This window comes from Aedes aegypti, chromosome 3, assembly GCF_002204515.2.
Source record: "Aedes aegypti strain LVP_AGWG chromosome 3, AaegL5.0 Primary Assembly, whole genome shotgun sequence".
NCBI lineage: Eukaryota > Metazoa > Arthropoda > Insecta > Diptera > Culicidae > Aedes > Aedes aegypti.
The window spans coordinates 139,086,426-139,103,294 of NC_035109.1; the positions used below are offsets into that span (position 1 = coordinate 139,086,426).

General features: G+C 37.6%; 1 protein-coding gene across 4 annotated transcripts in view; it reads left to right on the plus strand.

Moving 5' to 3' along the window:
• The window catches only part of LOC5567265, a 437,455-nt gene that overhangs the window by 124,719 nt on the left and 295,867 nt on the right, over window positions 1–16,869 (plus strand). For all 4 annotated transcript variants that reach the window (XM_021849478.1, XM_021849479.1, XM_021849480.1 and 1 more), the window contains exon 3: window positions 2,399–3,043. In XM_021849478.1, coding sequence (XP_021705170.1) covers window positions 2,459–3,043 — 585 coding nt within the window. In that variant the 5' untranslated portion in view covers window positions 2,399–2,458. The remainder of the gene's footprint in view (window positions 1–2,398; window positions 3,044–16,869) is intronic.

The window sequence follows — 16,869 nt, forward strand, 5'->3', positions numbered from 1 at the left end:
GAAGAAGAAGAAGAAGAAGAAGAAGAAGAAGAAGAAGAAGAAGAAGAAGAGAAGAAGAAGAAGAAGAAGAAGAAGAAGAAGAAGAAGAAGAAGAAGAAGAAGAAGAAGAAGAAGAAGAAGAAGAAGAAGAAGAAGAAGAAGAAGAAGAAGAAGAAGAAGAAGAAGAAGAAGAAGAAGAAGAAGAAGAAGGAGGAGGAGGAGGAGGAGGTGTCAATCCCATACAGTTTTGCCAGCGTTTTTTTATCGTGTAGGGGGACATGGGGCAAGAAGGATACCCGGGGCAAAAGTGCCACCTCTAATTTCACGTAGTTCAAATCAATTTTTCGATGTTTAACGCAGGATAAGTATAAATTGAGTACTAATTGAGGGTTGTGCAAATATTACAGTTAAAAATGTGTAGTACCGTAATTTCGGGTGAAATTGATCACTTTTCACGGTTTTCCATGTCTGTTTTCTATGATGTTGCCAATTCCAAACAACTTAATGCAGGAAAACAAGTACGACGGTGAGCCTCATTGGTTTATATACTCAAATTTTCATACAGTTGTGATTTTAGTGCTGAAAATCGTCTCTAAAATAAAAAATCAAGGAATTCCATTTCGGGGTGAAATTGATCACCTGTCAAAACAATTACTGTTAGTTTTGAAAACAACTTTACTTATTTAATTTGGGCCTCCTGAATCCAAATATGCTTGCCAAATTCTTAACAATGCAAAATTTGTGGAAATAATAAACAATCAATTTTCAACAATACCGCAGAAAACCCCTAAATGTAGGCAATTTACGAAGGAATCTTCTGATATCTATAAAAAAATCAATTATTACAACAAAATGAACAAATTGGTACGAATTTTGAAAATAAAATTCGTTTTGGGGATATATTTCAAGCATCCTTACAAATTTCCAGGTTGACACCATGTCCAAATCCTTGTTTAAAACTATAAGTTTATTGATGTCTGCCAATACCACACAGAACACGATTATGGAATTTTCTATTATTTTCATAGAAATAAACATTTCTTAAAACAAAAAGCTTCACAACATGCAATTCGACAATAGTTTAGACAAACAACGTTAATTTACATAGGTTGCATTGATATCTGTGCTCTTTTAGAGGGAAATAAAATTGTGTGACTGTGGGGCTCAGATAGCCGTAGCGGTAAACGCGCAGCTATTCAGCATGACCAAGCTGAGGGTCGTGGGTTCGAATCCCACCGGTCGAGGATCTTTTCGGGTTGGAAATTTTCTCGACTTCCCAGGGCATAGAGTATCTTCGTACCTGCCACACGATATACACATGCAAAAATGGTCATTGGCATAGTAAGCTCTCAGTGAATAACTGTGGAAGTGCTCATAAGAACACTAAGCTGAGAAGCAGGCTCTGTCCCAGTGGGGACGTAACGCCAGAAAGAAGAAGAAAATTGTGTGACACAGTGATCAATTTCACCCTACTGATCAATTTCACCCGAATTTACGGTACAAAAAATTAGAAAAATGTCTTTAACTCACCAACGCAAAATATGCGAAATATTATAAGAATGTAAGACTGGAAAACAAGGTTTGACTCCCAATAAATACAAAACATATTAATTTTTCCGCACAGTATAGATGATTTTCAATTGTTTAGTATAGATGTGAGGAATTTTTTTTTCGACAATGTTCTTTTGACATTAAGTTTTACATATATAAAAACAGTTTGTCTTATGGGGCAAGAGGGACACCGCAATTTTCTCATATAAAATAAAAAGAACTTTTATTTTTCTTGTTGAATATTGCATTAAATCAATGTTTCCTACTAAATAAAATCAAAATAAACCAACTTGGACATTCAAAATGGTTTCTGAAAATGTTTACTATTATTGTTACAGTCAAATAAGATGAGAACTAAATTAATTTCGTAAAATTATTGTTTAACTATAAGTCAACTTTTATCCCTCAGTTTTTATCTTTACTTACTCTACAATTTATAGTTTAGGCGGGGAAATAATAATATACAAAATTTGTGGCATTTTGCTCTGGTGGTCTTCTTGCCCCATACGAGTGGCATTCTTGCCCCGTGCCTCGTTTAAAAACCTCATAAGAAGGGACATTTTCAAAAATCCCAAATCATTATTTGTTTCTTATATTTTTGAAATCTATCGATAACATCATTTAGAACAAGAGGTGAGCTTGCCCCTACATTGGAATAATCTTCAAAAATTGTGCTAATCAACCATGATTTGTAAGGTGTCCTTCTTGCACCCAGCCCCCCTACTGTAAACGCCCACTGAGTTCTTTGGCCCCAAAATTATTTTATTTTATCTAATTCTTTGTAAGTTTTTATTGCTACTTGCATGGAAAATTACGCACAATTAAACTCATAATTTTAATCCTTTCATTTCTCTTTATTCCCTTTCAGGTCAAACTCCAAATCCCGTGCCCTCGTAACGATGTTCACTCTGCTATAGGGTGCAACGAAATGGAAACCATCGAAAGTCTGTTACAGCAGTCATCTCCCAACAGCTGTTCCTCATTTGCCACCGCCGTCAGTCCCGTCACCAACTTTGACGACCTCATCAAGGATCACCACCCCCATGTGCTAGCCCCCCTTCAGCCCACCAAATACAGCAGCACTTCCGGCGGAATCCCCAACACCAAAATCCCAACAAATGCTGCCATCGATTTCATATCACCACTGCCAGCCGGAAACTGCAAGCAGCCACCTGTTATCGTTGGTGTTGCGGTGAAGCGAACTCTACGGAAACCAACTGCAGCTGCGGAAGGAGAAGAGCTACAAGATGCATCATGCTCCAGTGGAACTCCCAGCATGGGGGAAATCCTCGAGCGGTGGCACAGTGACATCTTTGATTGCCATCCTCCCCTGGCGGGTACTGCTACAACAGCATCAGACACCGGAGGTGATTGTAACAACAACGGCCATGGGAATCAGACCCAGATTGTGGCGATGATGGATAGCGACGGCGATGTGGGCGATTTGATCGATTTCAATGCAGAGATAGCTCCAATGGCTCCGGCTGTGGATTCAGTGGGCGGAATTGTTCAGGTGAGACATGATTTCTATTTTGTTTTGAGTTCACTAGTACTGTAAAATGAGGTAACTTTGATAGTTTTTTTTCAAAGAAAACTTGAATATTTATGCATGCTGATTCAAAGAATAATAATATATATTTCTAAAACAAGTGCCGTAAACCGGGGGCAAATTGATCATTATTTCACAACTTTTTGTAATGTTATTCGTTGGAATTCAAATATTGTCAAATTTATTTCGGTAAAATCAGTACTCCATTGATCTCTATCAGTTCATGTAATCGGTTTTTTGTGAAATAAAATTTTACATGTCATAAAATAAGTTTTAATATCAAATATTGAAAATTACACAATGGGGCGAAATTGATCACTTTATAATAAAGCAAATTTTAGAATGTAAAATTTCCCTATTTACTAAATTTGTGTCTCCTGAATCCGAAAATGATGTCAAAATTCTTACAACTCGTATATATCATCATTTTATTGCAAAATTAAACTTTGTAAATGTGCATAATACGCCTAAATGTATGCAATTTCTCTTGAAATAAGCACGTTACTCAACAATAAACGTTTTTATACGCAAAAAACTATTCTTGTAATGCTATACGATTTCAAGAATGAGTTCAGCAGTTCACACTGAAGCTTACACAACATTTTTAACACTTATAGTTTGCATGCACGCTAAGCACCAGCAGATTGTTTAGTACCGACATTTCCAACAGTATTGCTAACACCTTCAAAAACTGTGAATATTTCTATGCAAAACTGACCATAACAAAAATAAAATAGTTTAAAATCATCATAAGACGTCTATAAACTAGAAAACATTGAATGTCTGTTATGCCAATGAAGTATTAACCATCCTTGAAAGGAAATGCTATTTGGTACCGACTTGATCAAATTCACCCCAGTGATCAATTTGCCCCCGAATTACGATACTGGTATCCTAACTATCGATTGCAGTTGGTGGATTGTAAAAAGATTTTTTTGCAATTTCGTAGAAGACCACTTGAGGGTATCAGAAATTATATCGGAATGCATTCACCATTGTTTTACAATTTCTGAAAAAGTGTTGTGTTATGATTCATTACGCAACTCAAAACAGTTGCGTAATGAAAAAGCGTTGCGTAATGAATAATTACAGCACTGGTTTCAGTTAGGTAATGTCTATCCCCGCACTGCATACTTCAGTGCAGGAAAGTAGGCCGTTTCATGACAGATTGACGTGATGAAAAACAGCCTATTACGATGAGAAATTGCAAAAAAGATTTATTCTAAACTAGTGGTCCCGACAAATTTCATCTTGCCATCAAGTAGGCTGTTGTAGAACGTCGTGTAATCCCTCACACAAAATGAAACGTTAGTCTTCTCCCGTTTCACCAATTATTCCGGAGCCTTTCTCGAAATTTTTCCTCGCACGATCATATCGCATCCCTTGTGGAGTGCAACAGTGAAAAACTAACGTCAATCCGTTCATCAGTTGTCAAGCCCTTTCGTGACATACAAACACCACTCCATTTTCATTTATATAGATGGATGTATAATTTTTCATATAATAGAAAGTCAGTTTTCTGTTTTGGGGTTACTTTGATAATGAAGTATAAATCAAACAAAATTGAATGATTTACGGAACATTTATAAGGCGTTGCATACCTCTAGGCGTTTAACGCTATATGGAAATTTCTGACTCAGATTACAAAAATGGTCCCAGTTTGTAAAAATGGTTTTCGCTAAGAGATTTGAGACCGAATTCATGTTCCACTACAACCAGGCTGTCAAGGATAAGTGACGAACTCATAACGGCTTCATCAAATAGTAATCGTAGAACAGATTGTTTGTGAGCGTTTCAAAAATGCTAAAATCTTATTTATTATTAATATTTGCATTCTTATATGTAATTGATTCCAACGGAAATAGCTTTCACTCTTTACTTTTGCATTCGTTTTGCTTAACTGATAAACAGAAACTTTGTTTTTTCGTGTAGTATGCTGTGGGTCTCGCGCTATCAAAGTTACCGTAAAACGGGGTAACTTTGATAGTTTTTTCGGAGAAAACTTGAATATTTTGGCATGCTGTTTCAAAGAATTATAATTTATATTTTTAAAACAAGTACTGGCATCCTAGCTATCGATTGCAGTCGATAGATTGCCAGAAGATTTATTTTGAATGGATGTATAATTTTTCATATCATAGAAAGTTGGGTTTCTGTTTTGGGGCAACTTTGATAATGGAGTATGAATCGAACAAAATTGAATGAATAACGAACATTTGTAGGGCATTGCATACCTCTAGGCGTTTAACGTTATATGGAAATTTCTGACTTAGATTACAAAAATGGTCCCAGCTTGTGAAAATGCTTTTCGCTAAGAGATTTGAGACCGTATTTAAGTTCTATGATAACTAGGCTCTCAAAGATAAGTGTCCAACTATTCAAAACTACATCAAATAGTGATCGTAGAACAGATTGTTTGTAAACGTTTTGAAAATGCTAAAATTGTGTCAATTTTTAATATTCGTATAGAAAGCCTCAAATATTCTTGATTCAAATGAAAACCGCTCTTACATGAAGTGTCATACTAATATTATTTAGTTTTGCATTCGTTTTTCTTAACCGATTAACAGAAATTATGATATTTCGTTTAGTATGTGGTGGGTTACGCACTATCAAAGTTACCCGCATTATCAAAGATACCCCGTTTTACGGTACCCCCGTTTTACGGTGTGTCTGTTTAATGTCTTGAAGATTTATCTAAACAATACATTTACATAGATGTTCAATATAATCTTGTTTTTATTTATTAACACGAAAAAGCATGCCCTTGAGACTATATAAGCTATATTTCCCACTCAAACAACGCCTATATCATATTTATACTTTAATTTTAAAAATGGGTAAAAATATGAAACTTTACACTTTTGATGACGTTCACTTAGTCGACAAAAATGCCACAGGGCTTTTAGTTTTAACACTGGGATTGTTCCTATCTGACATTTCAGAAGGGACACGGAAAATAAAATACACCCAAAATTTGAGTTTAAACCAAGGGGTGTGACAAAATCTCAAAAACCGTAAAAAGATGTTTTTTGGACTTGAACTAATGTAAAAATATTTAAAAATTGAGTAAAATGTGTTTCTGGTCTAAACTTAAGCGTTTGGTACTGAAATCGGGACAGGGCTTTAGGACCCTATTATTGATTGCAGTGAACGGATTACATGCTGATGAATTTTTAATAGACTTGAAATATTAGGTCTTTAGAAAAAAAAAAAACTCACTGAAGCCCTTGGCTCGAGAAGATTCGTTGTTTACTGAGCACCGGATAAGCATGAAATTAGAGCCCAACGTTGAAGTTTTTGTGGTGCTACAGTTGATATGTTGAAGAATTTTTGAATGTGAAGATAACGTTATTAAATTTTCAGCTTAAACAGATGTTTGGTTCTCCAGATCCGTGCTCTTGAAAATTTGAGGTTTGGCTTCGATTCATCTTCACCTTAAAAGTATTTATTTTAGTGTGTATAGAGTCTGTTTGTCAGTTTACAATATATTGAACAAGAATCTCCTGAGCTTGCTCTTGGCAGCTCGAAATACAGTAAGCGTGAAAAACGGTTTAAACTCTATCGCGTGATCGAGAAGTCAGTTTAATGAAGGATTTTGTCGCGAACGGTTGAGCTGGTTTGAACCCGGCTCATGTTTATTTAGCCGATGGCGGAATCTGCCGAAAGTGTTTAGTGTTTAGTGATCGGGACACTACAGTTTCATAAACAGTGCCAAATCCGCAATCTGACACATTCTGTCGAGTGTGTCGTATGTGTTGGACGAAAGAATCGGATGTACTAACACGGAAAATGTATCTGGAGTTTTTCAATGAGATAGATGAAATCAACAAAGATCCTACTGTGATAAATATTACCGATGTTACTCTGCGTCTAGGGTTAGGGCTTGTACCAGATGATCGATTGTAAAGCGGCGAATTCAATTGTAGGCAATAGGAATACACATTGTCCATTGTGTCCTTCATATTTCGGAATCGAAAAAATGATTTCCACAGCCGATTCAACGCAGTTGAATGGTTTCTGCGTATCGCTGCAAAAAAGGCTGCTCCCAGAAATCCTGTCCAAGCCAACCCGGATGTAAGGAAAGCGCACTCTCAGGCAGATCAGCGTGAACAACACTTTAGAACTAATATAAACCGTCCAAAAATTGGCTGTGGTAGTTCTAACAACGGAAATATGGCTGGAGAGGTTTGCGAAAATTTAGTGTTCAAAAAATCAATGCTGATTTGCCCAAGGACCTTGCTCTTTCAACGCAAACATTGAAAGCAGAAGTGGAGAAGCTATACAACATTTTTAGAAACATATTTACATTGACTTCATAAACCATTCACAAATATAAGCAATTAGCAGAAATTGTGGAGAAGTGGGTAAGTCAATTGTTATTTAAAAATTAATCAATTACTCACATGTTTACATGTTCTAGCCCTTTACAATCTATTTTGTAGACGAACAATCTGGAGAGCGTTGCCACAAACATCAGCAGCACTTAGGGGGACAGGGGGTAGTTTGCCCATGTTAAGGAAAACCGCGATTTTAGATGTGCAAAACATCATGCTATGTTTTGACGTTAACTACGTCTTACGGCAATATACTGGGTGTCAATTAAAAATCTAAAATGTTGCGACCGCCACGAAATTATGTAAGATTTTGAATACTAATAACCCAGCCATTTATCGGTAGATTTTCAATATCGGTCGGAAATTTATACAACATTTTACTCAAATGGAGAAAACTTTTGATCTTTGACAATAGACTGTCGAAAATTGGGAAAATGTCGACCCCTTTCTTACGCAACCAAACTCGTTCATATTGTCTTCCACGATTCCTTTGGGTTGGGAAGCGCACTGTAAAAGCAGACTATTTTCAGCTTCTTCGCTCATTCTTCTTTTGATGTTAACTACATCTTACGGCAATATACTGGGTATCAATTGAAAATCTAAAATGTTGGGACCGTCACGTTAGTTAGTGTTTGAACTAAAGGAAGGCTGCAACTATAAAAATCGACCAAAAATCAAATGCAAAAAATCACTTGGCGCAGTTAACGTCATGCGGTCGTGGCTTGTGCACAACCCCCTCTGATTTGTTTTATTATGGCCGGATAAACAAGCATGTATTCTATCAAATAGTAGAAACAGCTATCCAAACGTACACACACAACCGTGCTTGCTTGTATGGTGCATACAACCCGAAGTATATTGACAGCTTTAGAAGGTATGCTATTCACGACTGTGCATTAGTATTAGTAGGGGATTGTTCAAATATTACGTAACGCAACAGGGGGAGGGAGGGGGTCTGACATAGTGTTACGGTTCATACAAAAGCTGTCACGTGGGGGAGGGAGGGGGTCCAAAATTGGCAAATTTTGCGTTACGTAATATTTGAATAAACCCTCGATAGTTATGAACTTTTTCGGGATTTGCATAGCGTTCGTTATATTTTAATGCAATTTTAGTAAATTTAGGTATTTAGGATAACAAAATATCGATGGCCTAGCAAAATAATTTGTAACGTATCCGATTGGAAGGTTATTCAATGAATTTGTTCTATTTATTATGAGTATTACCTCCCTCAGAAATAACTAGCCGTGCAATTTGTTTTTATTTTACATACAGGAATATATTTACTAAATGTACATAGAAAGGCCTTATTATACGGAATGCAGGAATTGAATCCGATATAATTTCTGAAATTTGACCGAATGTCTAGTTCACATAAGAGGGCCAAATACAAAGGAGTAGGAGTGACATTGAGGTCGGTTTTGAGTTAAGTATACTGAAAAGTTTAAAGCTGTACAAGACTGTTTTTGGAAGATTTTCGATCGACCCTTTCGATATTTATAAAAGATAGGTATAATAGAATAAATAACACAATGTGCATTTGCTTGTTGATTATTGTTCAGTGTAATTTAACTTTCGATAGTTGTTCAAATCTTACATCAGGATTTTCTTTATTTTCTTCCGCTATGGTCCTGCAATCTGATTCTCGGAAGTGCTTGGAACAAATGAAAAGATTCGTGGTATATGTTTTCAAGTTTTAGCCCAAAAATGTTAGCCATCGGTTTCTCTGCACATTGATCGTTGGAAATCTATGGAACGTAACCGGTTCACATGGTTCTGTTTAGGGTTTCTTCGAATATAATTTGCTCCTGCATGTCGGAACATGACAATTTGACATTTTGATGATGAAATTTAAGCGACGTTATAAATTATTAATGAAGATTTAAATCTGTAGACTCAATGGCATTTCAATTTACATAATGACAGCTCTGTAGTGCTCGTCCCGTAGTAACATTTGCCGAGCAATGATTCAAAAGCGATGTCCACACTAACTTCAAATGTATTTTTAAAGTAGTTCCAGGGCACGGAATAATATGAAATTTTGGATTCTGGCTCAATTTTTATCGTAGAATCATGATATGTAAAAACCTGGATACCCCTAAACAATCCGATTGAATGAATTGAATTTATATTCCGATTTCAGTACAAATCTGAAGAATTTTCATAACTATTTTATCTGTGTGAGGGTTTTTTTGTGTAAGATAAACAAAAATGCAGAGTACCTTTAGTAGCTGTCAAAATACGTTGCATACAACCGGGCGTTTCAGATGTTATTGTTTAATAATAGTTTTCATGCTGATGCGAAAAATGTGCATTTGTAAGGTTCCAATTTGTGCTCAACTTCAACATGGCATTACGTGGTTTTATGATGGGATCTGAGTAGGCCGTGCGCGCGAATGGACGTGTGTTGGTTTGGCTGCCACGTTTCATCTCGGCTACTATTTTTGACGTTGGATAACGTCTTACGGCAACATACTGGGGTACAATTTCGAAAAACGAAAAATCGCTCGCGTCACGAAAAGTGGTTAGATTTTGACTGTCAATAACATACTAACGCCCGGATAGATTTTCAAGATTCTTGCACCAATCGATTGGAAATCTTTCTATGAATCTATTCCAACATTGAAAACTATTGATTTTCAAGACTAAACTATTGAAAAATTGGGAAATATTGAGGTATGTCTTATTTTTCATAGGAAAGCACATTTTTCTTGCTGTTATAAGGTTTTGACGTTTCGAAGTTTACATGTACCGTAATTTCGGGTGAAATTGACCATTTTTCATGGTTTTTCTTGTCTGTTTTCAATAATGGTGAAAATGCCAAACAACTGAGTGCAGGAAAACAAGTACGACGGTCAGCCTATTTAGCTCAAGTACCAACATTTTCTAACACATGTGTTTTTATTGCTAAAAATCATCCCTTAAATAGAAAATCGGGAATCCCATTTCGGGGTGAAATTGATCATTGTCGATGCGATTATTGTTATATTTTGAAACGTTTCTACGGAATATGAGCTCCCTGAATCCGAATAATGCAATATTTAAAGATATAATGAATTGTTAATTTCAAGAATTGCAATGAAAACGCCTAAATGTAGGCAATTTCCTAACTAAATCCCTGATATCTAACAGAAATTTAATTATTTCAACCGTAGGTATGAGATAATTGGTACGAGTTTAGAAGATGAAATCGGGCTCGGGGATATATTTTAAACACCCTTACAAACTTTACTTACTACGAATAATGCCGGTGTCGTCGTCGCTACCTACATGTAAATGCATGCTAGAGCGATCAGAGTTTCATTTGTCAAACAAAGAGCTGAAACTAATCAGCAACAGCTTTGTTGATGTTTTGATTTGATAAGAAATTGTCGATCGAATCGAAATACGCATACAGAGAAGACTGCAAAAATGCTTGGCGCTTGGCGTGGATCGCACACAGGTTGGTATCCTCAAACAAACCGATCAGTTAGGCCACTCGTTTCCTGTAGGACCATGATGGCCGAGCTCTGGAATCGCAAATTTGCCTCTTGCAGAAGAAGTTCTTCATGATGCGGAAAATCTCCGAGAATCAAAAGAAGATCATACCAATCATCGTGACTGGCAACTTTAAAATCGATTTGAGCTAAGAGGAGAACTTGGAGTTCGCGAACTTCATGGAGAAGTACCTCAACCTCAAACTTGCTTCGAAACCTACTAAAAAGCAACCAATCTAAGTGGATCATGCGTGGACCTAACGTTCAACCGGAATATTTGTTGGGGGAGCAAGAGTTACCGCTCATGCTTCTTCTTCCATCGACCGATTCGATCGGTGTTGAAGTGAATAATAACACCAACCAAATAATAACACACAATGTCCATAATAGATCAGAATTGACATGCAACAAATAGTATAAAAATGGATTAGATTTTTATCAGTAGAAATCTTTTATAAGTTCGTGACGATCCCAAGCCAAGTTATACAAGAAGCTAACGTTATCCAACGTTAACTTGGCGGTTGTATCTCGGAAACAACCTCTTTCTTCTTTTTCTAATTTGGCCGGTGAGAGTATCAGCTTTTTTCCTTCCTGTTTAACACGTGTTTGGATCGCTTTTAAATAAAATATTGTGGAAAAGAAAATATGGCAAACATCGAATTCGATCAGCTGAACGGACGACTGCGGAAGTGTTTGGATCCCACTTTGAGAATTGCGGTGGATTAAAGAGGAGCTTCGAAAGAAGAATTTGGTGAGTTTGTTCTAATCAGCAGCGCATGATTACAATGCGTAAATAACTCATTTGTCTGCCAACGGCTACCAAACGTATCCCATGGCACTACCCTTTCCATCAACATTCCACAACATCCCGTAACACCTATGAGGAGTCGTAGAGTTCTCTGCATCTTTCTTAAGTAGGTGTTCAATCAATCATCCTTTCCCATTCCCCAGCTTTCGCAAGAACGTGGCCTGGACAGCTCTCGACTGTTGGAGGATGCGTCAATCTTGTCTAAGAGTGTTAGAGGTTAGTCCCAAATTTCTGACTTTGGTAATGGACGGGAAGGAGGCAACCCTCATACAATGGTCTAGGACTGTACCACCTACGAATTTATGCGAAATGCTTAATGCTAATGCTAACTTCAACATGGCATTACGTTTAGTAAAATTTGAATTCAAACGGATGTTTTAGTGTCATGAAATAGGGGTGGGCGTTTTGCTCCCACAAGTTGATTAAAGTTTAGGTCCTTCTATAAGCTTTCTAAACACAAATTTAACATATTAATTGCATATAATACAAACTGTGACAGTGAACAAGTTTGCTCTCGATAATAGTTTTAGAAATTTGGTGTTTTATCGACCTAAAAAATGATCTTGAAAATCGTACAAAATTGCAACAAAAACAGGGAAAAACGTTTTTATACGTTTTTTTTTTACGATTTTTTCGAGTAAACACATATACGTATATTAATAGAAACATTTTTATCCATTTTCTATAATCAAGGATGAATAAAAGCATTCTAAAACACATATTTCGTCCAAATCGAGGGTGGCGCGTTTTGCCCCCAATGGGAAAATTACCCCCAGTTCCCCTACAAGGTCGAATTCTAATACGTCCTGCTTATCCTTATCTGAAGAGTGGTCACACCAAAAATTCAAACAAAGATGTAGAATTTCAAACAAATGTTAACAGAACAATACAAATTGAAGGAAGGTGAAACTGATGTAATATCCTCAGAAAGCACTTTTACGACATTAGCCATTGTGACGAAGAAGAAGATTATTGCTGATTGATTACGTAGAAAGAATTCATCCAAGAAATCCTTCAGAAATTACGATAGATATTCCTTCAAACAAATTTTTCGGGTGGTTAAGAGATTCAAACATGTATTTTTATAGTTATACCTCCTTCAAGGAATCCTCCGGAGTTTTTTTTGGGAAATTTCCAGAATTTCTTTAGAAAATCCTTAGGAGTTCTTTAAGGCAATTCGCCGGAGTTCCTCAGGTGTTTCCTAGAAATCCTCCGCAGGTCCTTTGGAATCCTCCAGATTTCCTCTAAAAATACTCAGAAGTTCGTCTAGGCAGTCCACTTGAGCTTCTCTAGGAAGTCCTCCGGAATTCCTCTAGAAAATCTTCCGCATATCCTCTGAAAAATCCTTCAGAACTTCCCAAGAAATCCACTAGATTTCCTCTATAAAATCTTTTGAAGTTCATCTACGAAGCCTCCGGAGTTCCTCTAGGAAATCCTCAGCAGGTCCTCTAGTTCTTCTGAAAAATTCTCAGCAGTTCCTTTAGGAAGTTCTTCGGAGTTCTTCCAGGAAACCCTCTAGATTTCCTCAAGAAAATCCTCCAAAGTTCGTCTAGGAAACCTTCCTGAGTTCTTCTAGGAAGTGCTCCGCATTTCCTCAGGGAAATCATACACGTTTCCTTTAAAAAATCATCAGAAGTTCGTCTAGGCAGTTCTCCTGAGCTTCTTTAGGAATTCCTCCGGAGTTCCTCTAGGAAATCCTCAGAAGTTCTTCTAAGGAATACTCTGCAGTTCCTTTAAGGATTTCCTTCGGAGTTCTTCTAAGAAATCTTCTAGATTTTCTCTAGAAAATCCTTTGAAGTTCGTTTAGAAAGTCCTCCGGAGATCCTCTAGAAAATCCTCAGCAGTTCCTTAAGGAAATCCTCCGCAGTTCCTCTAGGAAATCCATCGGAATTCCTCCAGGAAATCCTATAGATTTTAGCTACAAAATCCTATAGATATCCTCAAGAAAATCTTCCGAAATTCGTCTAGGAAGTCTTCCTGAGTTCTTCTAGGAAGTGCTTCACAGTTCATTTAGGAAATCGTACAGATTTCCTCTGGAAAATCCTCAGAAGTTCGTCTAGTCAGTCCTCCTGAGCTTCTCTAGGAAGTCCTCCTAAATTCATCTAGGAAATACTCTGGAGTTTCTCGAGGAGATTCTTCAGAGTTCCTCGAGAAAATCTTCCAGAGTACCTCTGGAAAATCCTTCGGAGCTCCCTAAGAAATTTTCTAGATTTCCTCTACAAAATCCTCTTGAGTTTCTCTAAGAAGTCCTCTTGAGTTTCTCTAGGAAGTCTTCCGGAGTTCCTCTAAAATATCCTCAGCAGATCCTCTAGGAAATCCTCCAAAGTTCGTCTAGGAAGTCCTCCTGAGTTTCTCTTAGAAGTTCTCCTGAGTTCCTCTAGGAAATCCTTTTGAGTTGCTCTAGGAAAACTCCGCAGCAAATTTAGGAACTCCTTTTGTGTTTTTCTAGGAAATTTTCTAGATTTCCTCTAGAAAATCCTCTGAAGTTCGTCTAGGAAATCTTCCAGAGTTTCTCTAGGATATCCTCCAAAGTTCCTCTAGAAAATCCTCAGCAGTTCCTTTAGGAAATCCTCTACGTCTCTTCTAGGAAATCGTACAGATTTCTTCTAGAAAATCCTCCGAAGTTCGTCTAGGCAGTTCTCCTGAGGTTCTCTAGAAAGCCTCCGGAGTTCTGCTAGGAAATACTCCGGAGTTTCTCGAGGAAATCCTCTAGAGGCCCTCTAGAAAATCTTCCGGAGTTCCTCAGGAAAATCCTTCGAAGCTGCCTGAGAAATCCTCTCGATTTTCTCTAGAAAATCCTCAGAAGTTCGTCTAGGAAATCCTCCTTAGTTCCTCTTGTAAATCCTTTGGAGATCTTATGGGAAATACTCTGCAGTTCCTTTGGGAAGTCCTTCAGAGTTCTGCTAGGAAATCCTTTAAATTTCCTCTACAAAATCCTCTGAAGATCTTCTAGAAAGTCTTCTAGATTTTCTCTAGGAAATCCTCCGCAGTTCCCTTAGGAAATCTTACAGATTTCATCTAGGAAATCCTCAGAAGTTTGTCTAGGCAGTTCTCTTGAGCTTTTCTAGGAAGCCTCCGGAGTTCCTTTAGGAAATCCTCAGAAGTTTGTCTGGGAAATCCTACGGAGCTCCCTAAGAAATCATTTAGACTTCCTCTAGAAAATCCTCCTTCATTTAGGAAGTCCTCCTGAGTTTCTCTAAGAAGTCCTCCGGAGTTCCTCTTGAAAATCCCTAGCAGTTATTCTAGAAAATCCTCAGCAGTTCCTCTAGGAAATCCTTTGGAATTCCTCCAGGAAATACTATGGATTTCGTCTACAGAATCCTATAGATATCCTCAAAAAAATCTTCCGAAATTCATCTAGGAAGTATTCCTGTGTTCTTCTAGGAAGTCCTCCGCAGTTCCTCTAGGAAATATTACGCACTTCTTTAAGGAAATCCTTTGGATTTCATCCAGAAAATCTCCCAGAGTTCCTCTAGGAAATCTTCCGGAATTCCTCTGGAAAATCCTCCACAGTTCCTCTAGGAAATCCTCCAGAAAATCCTCAGAAGTTCGTATAAGCAGTCCTCCTGAGCTTTTCTAGGAAGCCTCCGGAGTTCCTCTAGAAAATCTTCCGGAGTTTCTTTGGAAAATCCTTCGGAGCTCCCTAAGAAATCCTCTAGATTTCCTCTACAAAATCCTCCAAAGTTCGTCAAGGAGGTCCTCCTGAGTTTTTCTAAAAAGTCCTCCGAAGTTCTTCTAAAAAATCCTCAGCAGATCCTCTAGGAAATTCTCCGCAGTTCCTTTAGGAAATCCTTTAGATTTCGTTTACAGAATCCTATAGATATCCTCAAGAAAATCCTCCGAAATCGTCTAGGAAGCCTTCCTGAGTTCTTCTAGGAAGTCCTTCGCAGTTCTTCTAGGAAATCGTACACATTTTCTCTAGAAAATCATCAAAAGTTCGTCTAGGCAGTCCTCCCGAGCTTCTTAAAGAAGTCCTCCGGAGTTCCTCTTGGAAATCCTCAGAAGTTTGTCTAGGAAACCCTTTGGAGTTCCTCTAGAAAATACTCCTCAGTTACTTTAGGAAGCCCTTAGGAGTTGTTCTAGGAAATACTCTAGATTCCTTCAAGAAAATCCTCTGAAGTTCGTCTAGAGAATCCTCAGCAGTTCCTCTAGGAAATTCTGAGCAGTTCCTCAAGAAAATTCTTAAGAATTCCTTTAAGAAATCCTTTAGATTTCGTTCACAGAATCCTATAGATATTCTCAAGAAAATCCTCCGAAGTTCGTCTAGGAAGCCTTCCTGACTTCTTCTAGGAAGTCTTCCGCAGTTCCTTTAGGAAATCCTACAGATTTCCTCTAGAAAAACAGGAAATTTTCAGCATAAAACAGAAAAACCTCTGCAGTTCGTCTAGAAAATCCTCCTCTGTTTCTCTCGAAAATGCTCTGGTTATCCTTCGGAGTTCCTATAGAAAATACTCCGGAAGTTCTCCGGAGTTCTTCTAGGAAATCCTCCTTACTTCTAGCAATTATTCTGGTGTTTCCTGTCGGAAATCATCCACGGTTCTTCTAGGAAATCTTCTGATTTTCATCTGGCTATCCTCAGGAGTTCCTCGTAAAAATACTCCGGAATTTTTCTAGGAATTCCTCCGCAGTTTCTCTAGGAAATCCTTTAGGTTTTGTCTAGAAAATCCTCTGAAGTTTGTCTAGAAAGTCCTCCTGAGTTTCTCTGAACAGTCCTCCGGAGTTTCTCTAAAAAAACTCTCCACAGTTCCTCTAGGAAATCCTCCGATGTTCCTCTAGGAAATGCACCGGAATTCAAAGTTCTTCTAGGAAATAATTTATTAAACCGTTTATAGGCAAAAATTGCATCTTGACCAGCAGAGTTTCTTCTGCTAAAGAAGTTCCTCAAGTGATTCTTACAGAACTGCAGAAGTATTTGTAGAGATTCCTTCAGAAGTTTGTACTTTCGGAACAGGCACGACAAGGGGATGACGAAAATCTAGGATGACGACCTCCGGTTGGGGTAAGAGGTCTTGGAGGACCAAGAACATTCGCTCAAATTAATACGATACACAGATTACTCGCATGAATGATTAAGAACCTTAGGAGTATTTTAAAACTAACCTTAAATAACTTATAACGGTCGTAGATCCCAAGGCCTATATTCAATGAAGTGCTTGGAGGACCAAAAAC